The sequence below is a fragment of the Trichosurus vulpecula genome, chromosome 4 (genome assembly GCF_011100635.1).
Source record: "Trichosurus vulpecula isolate mTriVul1 chromosome 4, mTriVul1.pri, whole genome shotgun sequence".
NCBI lineage: Eukaryota > Metazoa > Chordata > Mammalia > Diprotodontia > Phalangeridae > Trichosurus > Trichosurus vulpecula.
In genome coordinates this window covers 111907080-111917276 of record NC_050576.1, presented here as the reverse complement: position 1 = coordinate 111917276, position 10197 = coordinate 111907080, and the positions used below count along the sequence as shown (strand labels likewise).

General features: G+C 39.6%; 1 protein-coding gene across 1 annotated transcript; it reads right to left on the bottom strand.

Annotated features, from left to right (window-relative positions):
• Positions 1 to 8082: 8082 nt before the first annotated feature.
• LOC118845574 (protein SGT1 homolog) lies at positions 8083 to 9137 on the bottom strand. Its single transcript, XM_036753550.1, has one exon. The coding sequence runs from the start codon at positions 9131 to 9133 to the stop codon at positions 8120 to 8122; it is 1014 nt and encodes a 337-aa protein (XP_036609445.1). The 5' UTR covers positions 9134 to 9137; the 3' UTR covers positions 8083 to 8119.
• Between the last annotated feature and the right edge of the window lie 1060 nt (positions 9138 to 10197).

Below are 10197 nucleotides of genomic sequence, written 5' to 3'. Positions count from 1 at the left end.
GCCAAGAGTTTGTCCCATCAAAAACTGCAAGCCCTATCCATCTGATAGAGTTAACAGTGGGGAAAAAATTATCTTTTTTCTTTAGGTTTCTATGGGCATTGGACCATTTAGCCCAAGAGACTCCATTTTGGAGTTCTATCATTAAAATATGACATCAAACTATAATGTCACCATAATATCAAACAATATCAAATTTATAATTACTGCAAGTACCAACTAAGTTTCAGGCACTGTGCTAAGAGCTAATATAAATACTAAAAACAAAGATAATCCTTTCCCTCAAGGAGCTTGCAATCTAACAGGTGAAGAAAACACACAAAAGAAAGCTGGTCAAGTGGAAGGAAGAAGGTACCTGACTCTAAGGCATGGTGAAATCTAAAGCAGTCCAAAAAAGTTTAAGAGTATAGAGACAGGAGGGAAACGAAAATATGATTGCCTAGGCCCCCTTCTTAAATGGAGGTTTTGGAGTTCATGGCTCTACCTTCTAAACTTCAGCACAGATCTCTCACCCAATCTCTAACTGTTATAGGCCATCACTCTCTTTGATTCTTCATAGACACTCAAACCTCACACTAATTTGTCACACAAACTCCAATCTATATTTTATCCCAAACACCCAGAATCTGGTTCTAGTGATTTTCAACATCAGAAAAATGTCTTGACATTGTTTCATAGCCATGGAAATATTCCCATCAGTGGGCATCACTGAACTCCCTTTGCCTTGATGCGCAGCTGGCTCTTCCCCAAAGTATAATAGGTATGGAGGTGAAAGGTGGGTAGGGGATAGTGTGGACAAAGGTTTGCATATTGGGAATAAGTTTAATGTATTTAGGGGCAGTGAAGAGATCAGTCTGGTTGCAGTAGAGGGCTTCTTAGTGAGTGATCAGTAGAGGAGGTCAGATTGAGGAAAGCTTTAAATACCATAGAGCTGACGATCCTCAGAGGTTTAGTTGGTATGTGTGAGGGAGGAGGAGAATGCCAAAGAAGAAGTAGACATGGGAGATGGTTAAATGCAGAAATTAATATGATTTGGGGAACAATCAAAGATGAAAGAGATTTTAACTGGGAAATTGGGACTAGGACAGTGCCATTAGAAATAGGGAGATTAAGTGGAGGGTTCAATTTGAGGGGCAAGAGGATTTAGTTTTGTTGTATAAAAGCTAACTCAAAGACTGGGAGGAACAATACTGGCCAAAGGTATATAATAAAATCAGCAACTTGAAACAAAGAATTGAGGTTGTTAGTGATGTCTCCCTGCACGTCCATCTGAAGTTTTTTGTTGTTTTTCCTATTTTTCCCCTTCCCTTTCATTTTCATGAGAAATCAAAGGACTGCAGTATTCTTAGACTCAGCCCCAGACAATTCTTGGTGGTTTATTGAAAGGTAGTCCCTAAAATGATTTTGATGAAATACAACTTGGAAATCAGAAACTGGTGGAAATTGCTCCTAGTGGACAGGAGGAGGTAAATTCGAAGACAAATTAAATGCTTCATAGACGTGCTGACAGATGTCATTCTGCTCTCCTCACCTGAAAATAAAACATCCTGGATCAGCCCTCTAGAGATTATGCTTCTTCCTGGAGAAGTTAATCCATTCAGCTTTGGAACTCTTCCCTGAGATTGAATTGTTCTGACTGGTGAGTCAGTGGGTGCAGACTCATGTAACTCACTATGTCTAGTTGGCCCCAAACCATGCTTACTATCTGCCCTACCACATGTACATGCATACCTCTTGCCCCATTTCTCTTTAACCCTGGAAATAGTCATTAAATCAATGCTGGAGAGGGCATTGTTGAATGGCACAGTTCAAGGTCCTGTGGGTTCACTCTTAATTCCTATGATTTCCCAGACTAAAACTGCCCCCCATCCCTCCATTAGAATGTAAGCTCCTTGAGGGGAGGGGTTGTATCACTTTTTGTACCTCTAGTGCTTAGTATAGTGCTAAGAATAAAATAGGCATTTAATAGATTTTTTTTCCATTCATTAATTCATTTATAATGAGTGCCTTCAACCTGGCATAGCTTTTCTGAAGGGGCCCATTTGTGAGTGGGGGTACCCCTAGGTGCTTCATGTATTTATGGTGACAATGAAACTTTCACGGCTGGATATAGAGGCCTGGAACTTGAGTGAGGATCTTATCCTGCACTCTAAAATAAACTCCTGTGCCCTCTGAGGTTGTCATTTTACATTAGAGATTATTTATTGTTTACCTTTTGGGGAAAAAAAGCCCAAACTCCACAGCATATAACTGAAAAGGAGAAAGAGAAGGAAACACCAGTGCTACCTAGGACATTTAAAAATCCCTCATTATTGGAGAGAAAGGAAGAGAAGAAGCTAACAGCTCCAAATGCTCAGACTTTGTATAAGGATGGGAGTCTGAAAGGGCACAGTGAATTTAGGGTCCTCTGTCATATAACATGTGGCCAACTCCTTCCAACCTGCAATTTGTCTTCTGCAAATTAAATGTAGCTTCCCTGAGAAGGCACTTTAACAGTGAATAGGCATTAGCTCAGTCCTGAAACATTTTTTTTTTCAGGGGGGGAGGAGGGAGAGGGTTGGATGAGCCAAAGACGGGTTTTGGTAGAGCTCCAGCTTTTTCTTGGGCTCGTTTTCCAACCTTGACCTTTTGAGACTCTAGTACCCCGAGCCATAAAAAAGGATGAATAATGCCACCTCTCTAAGTTAGAGAAGAGGAGAAAAAAAAGACGACCTGGCACTGTGGGCTTCCTGGGACAAGGAAGCTAATTCAGATTCAGTCCAGATTGGTGCTATGAATACCTTATCATGTCAACTACAAAAAGCCTCTTCCTGCTCTCAAGATTGCTAGGGATTTTTAATCTCCATGGGTGTTCTAAAGTCAAGAGGAGTCATGTGGCCAATCCCTAGGGTTGCTGATTTATATTACTTGCTTGTAGAGAGAGGCCCCAAAGGCTTGTCCAGACTGCCAAGTCAGTTAGGGTTTATTCTGAGGAAGCCCAATTGGGCATGAGACTGCAAGTTTATTTTTTGAAATACATTTGACCCTTGGCTTTTCCAGGTTGGTTTGCCTGCTTTGAGCAGGGTGAAATAGATCTAGAAACAGGCAAAAGCCATAAGTAAAATTAAGTAGAAAAAAACCCTGCTCTTAGATTTCTTACTTACCAGCTGTATGACCTTGGGCAGGTCATTTGACCTTATTTGTCTTGGTCTATGCAGTTATACTATCTAAGGTCACTTTGAGTTTTATACTTCTGTCCAACATCTTACATTCATATGCATGAGCAGTGACAAGTTTAGAACATTATCCCTCCTAGGGAGATTTGTATATTAATGTGTCAAAAACAAAAATTAAAGGGTTGAGGGCTTCCAGAGAGGAGAAGAGAAAATGTACCTCCTTTCTTTTTTTCTTTTTTTTTTTTTTGCATTGGGGAATGTGGAACACTGTATACACAGTAAGGTTTACGTGTAAGTTTCAGTGAAGTGATTTTTAAAATTATTTTATCTTCTTTGCTGCAGGGCATGGATTTCTGGGTTGAAGAGGGATATATTTGGAAACGAAAGTGGTGTACAAATAAAAGATTCTCCCTCTCTCTCTCTGCCTCTCTCCCTCCCTTTGCCCCTCCCCCTCTTCCACACACACACACACACACACACACACACACACACACACACACACACCCCAGCCTCTCCCCTCTACCAACGATCCTGGAATCTCACCCCTTCATGAAGAGGGAGAGGGAGAGAGAGAATCTTTTGAGAAGGGTATGAGCTTTCCTTGGTATCCCTAAAAACCATAGCACATGTATTCTGTGCCACCTCATTACATACTCAGTCCAGGTCCACACTGACAAGATCTAGAGGGCACTAAACATATCCCTGGAAGAGGTAATCACATCCTGTAACTAAAAGGTTAGAGAGTCTCTTTGGAAAAGAGAGTTCAAGGTTTCAAGTTATTTAATCAGTACCTTAAAAACAGCTCCTCTGTATTGAACAGCTCCAAGTCACTAGGTGTTATGAGTTGGAATCACCACTAGATGGTGATCTAGAATGACTCTTCCTTTCCTAAACTCCAAAGCCAGCTGCCAGTGGGTTGAAGTGCAAATTGGATTTGTATAGAAACTCAGACTATTGTGAAAGTAATTCTCTGAAACCCACTCTTTGACTCCACCACCTTCTCTAATAAACAAAACAACAGCTTTGAAGTCCAAACTTTCCCTGGAGTGTCTAGGTCAGTTTCTGCTATGCCTGTGCCTGTGTCTGTTTTTGTTCTAAAGTCAGTGACCAGTAAAGGAAGAAGTAGCATCATATTGGTTACAATTGGATAGTCTGGTCCAGGTTTCTGTTCTCCAGGCTATCTTTGTTGGCTCTTCCCTGTGGAGGGAAGATGGCAAAAGGGGAAGGATGCGTTTTCATTCGAGGGAAGAAAATACTCATATTTCTGCAGAACCTGCTGAGTATTATAGTTTTTAAATGGAATTTGCTTTAGGCAAGCTGTTCTTATTATCCCCATAGCAATCCAAACTCTCAGTCTTTACTTATGTTGATTCCCTCACCTATTATGGGTCTATTCAAAGTACAACCTACTTACGTTTCAAAGTGTAGCTTAAATCCCTCTCTCCTCCATGGAGCTCTCATTTAGAGACAACTATGGTGTAGCAGGGAGAACATTGACTCTGGACACTGAGAGACTAAGTTTGATTCCTGATTCTACTAAGTACTAGCAATTGGAGCCTTGGGCTAATCACTTTGCCTACATGGACTTCAGTTTTCTATCCATAACTAAAACAGAACAAACTGGGCCTCAGAACGCTGACCTTTAGAGTGATCAAAAATCTAATACGTTCTAATCTAATCTAAAAAATCTAATGCATCTAATTCCTTCAGCAGCATAGAAGCCTGTGTGGTAACTGATTCCTCTTACCTTAAGTTGTTTTGCTTCTTATTTTCTCATGGAGTAAAAACGTTGATATGACTTGATTTTATGCTTAATCTGGACATGCTTTGTGCTGGGGGCCAAAAAGACTACTAATGGCTCTGGTTTCCTCACCTCTAAAATGAGAAGTTTGGATTAAATGATCCCGACTTATAAATTCTACGGACTTATGTTTTCATATACAGTCTCCTTTATACTTCATTGCCTGGTAACAAATGATTAATAGATGGGATGCGAGCTTCTTCAATAAAATGTAAGCTCCTTGAGGAAAGATTCTGTTTTATTTTACTTTCTGATTCCAGGATATCAGGGCAGTTTTCCATGATAATTTCTTGAAAGATTATGTCCAGGTCCTCTTTTTGATTATGGCTTTTAGGTAGTCCACTGATTCTGATATTGTGTCTCCTGGATCTATTTCCCAGGTCAGTTATTTCCCAATGAGGTATTTTATGTTTCCTCCCCCCTATCATATATATGTATATATATATGCATATATATTAATAATAGAGAGTATATATGCATGTATATATCTGTGTGTATGTGTATATATATACACACATTGTGTATGTGTGGCACACATATACATACATATATCTCTCTCTCTCCATATATATATATTTTTATTCTTTTGAATTTGTTTGATTCTTTTTTTTTTTTGGAGAGGGGAAGGCAGGACAATTAAGAGACTTGCCCAAGGTCACACAGCTAGTAAGTGTGTCAAGTGTCTGAGACCAGATTTGAACTCAGGTCCTCCTGACTCCAGGGCCAGTGCTCTGTCCACTGAGTTATCTAGGTGCCTCTGGTTTGATTGATTCTTGATGTCTCATAGAGTCATTAGCTTCCATTTGCCCAATTCTAACTTTTAAGGAATTGTTTTCCTCAGTTAGCTTTTGTACTTCCTTTTCCATTTGGCCAATTGTAATTTTTAAGGAGTTGTTTTCTTCAGTGGACTTTTGTATCTCCTTTTACATTTGACTAATTCTATTTTTTAAGCAGTTATTTTCTTTTTCTAAGCTGTTGTCCCTTTTTTCACAATTCTCTTGCTTCACTCTCATTTCTTTTCCTATTTTTTCTTCTAACTTTCCTACCTGGTTTTTAAACTCCTTTTTGAGCTCTTCCATGAGTTCTTTCTGGGCTTGAGACCACTTCCTATTTTTCTTTGGGGTTTTGCTCATAGGTGTTTTAACATCATTGTCTTCTTCTGAGTTTATGTCTTGATCTTCCCTGTCATCATAATAACTTTCTATGATCAGATTCTTTATATTTTTGTTGTCTTTTGCTCATTTTTTTGGTCTTTTCATCTTTCTTTTAGATCTGAACTCTGCTCCCAGTGTAGAAAGGTTACTGTCTCAGGCTTCTTGTGCCAGGAGCTGCAGGCCCTGGCTGTTTACCTGGTGCTGCACTGATGTTGCCCTGAAGCCCTCAGGGGAACCTCATCTCTGGTCCTATGATGAAGGGGTCAAGTGGGGAGGGGGTGGTGGCTGGCATTTCTGGAGACCATAAGGGTCTGGCAACTTACCTGGTGCTGAGCTGGGGTGTTAGTGCTGGTGTCTGGCATGTGCTGAGGGTGGGGGGGTGGTACTTCTGTATTTCCCTGAGGCTACAGTGAAGTATGTGGAGTTTGGAGTGCTGGAGTCTGCCCATTCCCCAGCCATGCTGAGGCACACTGGAGGTCTTGGTGTTGGCTTTTGCCTGCTCTACTGCACTGGGGCTCTTCCTAATTTCTTGGGCTAAAAGTTTGTTTCATCCCATCTTTTTGCTGGTTCTACTTTTCCAGGATTTGCTTTGGGGTGTTATTTTATGTTTGTTTGGAGGTGAATATGGGAGAGTTATGGTGATTTGCTGCTTACTCCACCATCTTGGCTCCCAGAAGTCCATTATTTCATTCCATCTTTGTGAAGTAGATACTAAAGCTATAATCTATTTCTATTTTTTTAATGAGGAAATTGAAACTCAGATAGATTAAGTGATTTGCCCATGATCACAGGGCTAGTAAATGTTGATGGCAGGATTTCAACTTTGGTCAGAAAAATACATCTTGTTCTGATTCCTAAGACAGTACACCTTCCACTACAGCACGATGCCTCTTGATGAGTTCAAGTTGCCAGGTGTAGTTGAACCAAATCTCAGCACTGTGAAAGAATTTGTAGATGTAAACTTCTGTCAGTGACCTTCAAAATCCTGGAGTGCTGTAGAGATGCCACAGGACTGGATATGGGTCAATATTGCACTCGTATTCAAAAGAGGGTTAAAAGGTAATATTCTCGAACTATAGGCTGATGATCTTGAAAACTCTTCCTATCAGCATTTTAGTAACTATTATTGAATAGTTAGCATGTGAGCACTTGGAAAAGGAAATAATGATCACCAAGAGGTAGCATGGATTCAATAGAACAAACTCAGTTTTTGAAAGGGTTTTTAAGGTTAAGTACACCAGGGGAATATATTAGACAAAGATCTGTCTCCATTAGAGACAACCCTACATTAGAGAACCTCTCTCTATCATAACACATCTAATTGAATCACCATTAAGCCCACACCTTTCCATTTTGTATTAGAGAATACTGACAAAATCTCTTATACTATGAGGTACTCCCTAATTCTCACTGCACCTAGGAGGCTGGCTCCCAGAAGTTGGCTGCTACTTCAGGTTCTAAAGCTAACTCTATGTGGAGTTGATCCTACTATTGTAGTTCATGAATCCCCTCCAATATGCTTTAGTTTAACAATCAGCCGGTAGACCTAATTAACATTTTTTTTTCATAGAAAAAGTATATTTACATCTTCATTCAGAGGCAGAGTTAAAAAGCAAACACAATGTAACATATCAGTTGAAAAAAACCTATGTTCACCCAAGGGGGCCAAATCTAATAAATTAAGTGAACACTGTGCATCAAAAATAAGGCAAGAATCCTAGATATCCAATGAATGATTTCCCCTCCCTACAGAAGTACAGAACTAATCTATCTAGCAGAAAACAAGACAAATGAATTTCTGGAACCCTTAATTACAGAAATGATAAAACGTGAACTTCATACTTGATCAGACACCTAGAATAACTGCAGGAAAAGCAACTTCTAAAGTAGAGAAGTAGAGGAGGTATCATTTTTAAAGGAAATATTCTGTTCTCAAATTCAGAATGCAATGTATATAGACACAGTGGACATTAGGTGAGTATACTCAATACACTGATAGCAAACTGATTTATTTAGAACTTTTTCCATTCCATGTCATCAGGAGGATTAACATCAACTTTCCTTTTACCTACATCAGACCAGTTGGTACTCAGAACTGTGCCTCCAGACTCCATAAATGACTTGTTCATGGCACGCTTCACTTCATCAGAACCATCTGAATAGATCTGTTGAAATAATTTGTTTAAAGCTGCATCTCCTTCTAACTTTTCATTCTTTTCTTCTTCCTTGATCTCACCAACTAATTTGTCCCAATTCCTTGTATAATGAGAGGATGATGGATACGTGTGCTTTGAATCTGGTGTGAATTGTTTGGGTTTGGATACATCTCTTTGTCCCTCCAGCTTCTCCCATCTTACGGCCTCTGACTTTTTCATTTTTATTTCAATCTTTGTTGAAAGTATTTTAAAGGTGCTCTGTTCAGGTACTATAGGATGAATAAGTGAAAGCTTTAAACTATAGTCCTCTCCAGATGGAAGTTTCACCACTGCAGACAACTCATTTTCTGAAAATGCCACATTTATATTATTCTTCTGAACATTCTTGATCATAAGTGTAATGATTACTTGAGATTCTGTTTGGTACCAGTCATACTTGATTTTTGATTGCTGGGTTTGCTGTTGTACAATCATCCCAGGTTCTGATACTTCTTTATTTTTAGTTTCTTGACACCTTTTAATCCAGGTGTTGAAAGTATTATCTGTATCATCTAATTTATGTCCTTCTGTGAAACTCTCTAGAGCCTCAGCATAGTTTTTTTCATGGTATTCACCTATCCCTTTCCTTAGCAGAGCTATGGAATTATTTGGATTGAGTCCAAGAGACTTCTTTGCATCTACAACAGCTTCATAGTAATTCTTCAGAAGAATGTGGGCATAAGCTCTTTGGCAGTAATATTCTATATCATCTGGTTTTTCTTCCAGTGCTCTTGTCAGTGCCTCGGCGGCAGCCTGAGGATCCTCTTCGATCTGCCGGTCCGACGGGGGCGGGAACAACCCCGACGCCGTTGCAGGTCCCGCCGCCGCCATACTTCGCCCTAATTAACATTTAATAAAGGTATTTACTAAGGTGACATCCTAAGAATAGTTAGTATAAAACATTTTCCCCCTCAGATCTGAAACATTGCCTCCCATAAATACAAATAAAATTAATGGAAAGAGTGGACACAAATAACGGTAACGAGACATGTGTATTATACACATGTGGCAAAGGATAATTCATAACTGTTGGTATTGCAGGACCTGCAATTCCTTTCTCTTTTAGTTAAGTCCTACCATAGTTTCCCTTGAGTGCAGGATCTTTGCTTGTCAGGTCTCTAATGTAGGTTTCTTTCTTGGTTTCATAGCTGGCACTCTGCTATGAGGGGATCATATTCATTGAGATGTAATAAATATGTTTCATTTCTAGGTTGACTCTGTATCAATGTTTGTCCTTAAGTGTGTGTCTCTTCTCTTGCATGTGGAAGCTTTGTTGCCTATTGTTATAGGATCTCTAATGACATGGCTGATGGGAAGGAGATGACAAAGTTCCCTCCTTCCAGTAGAAGGATGTCCTCCACAAAGTGCTCTAAAGCCTTTACTCCTCAATGGTTGAATGGCTTGTGTCTTTTCTATGGAGGCTCAAGGGGAATGAGTAATTCTCAGCAAAATACAAGATGTTTATTGTGTGATGTTTGTTGCTTTTACTGGTTGAGATCCTACAGTTCTCTCCAGTTGATTAAAAACTTACTCGTACATTGTTGTGGGGTTGTAAAAAGATTCCTTTTAAATCCCTTACATTTTTTGATTATACTCTGGGCTCTCCCTGGTCACAACACTGGAAGCAGAAAGGTAAATTATTGCCAAGGCACTAAGATTTTACTAGAAAGACATTGATAAACTAGGGAATATTCAGAATAGGGTAACCAGGGTAGCATAGGACCTTGCAATGCTTCCATATGAGATCAGATGAAGGCAGTGGGATACTTAGCATGGAGAATTAATAACTTAGGAAGGGCATGATAACTATCTCTGAGTAATTAAAGACTCATGAAGTGAAAGAGAAGTTAGACTTCTTGGACACAAAGGACAGAGCTAGCAGCAATGGATGAAAA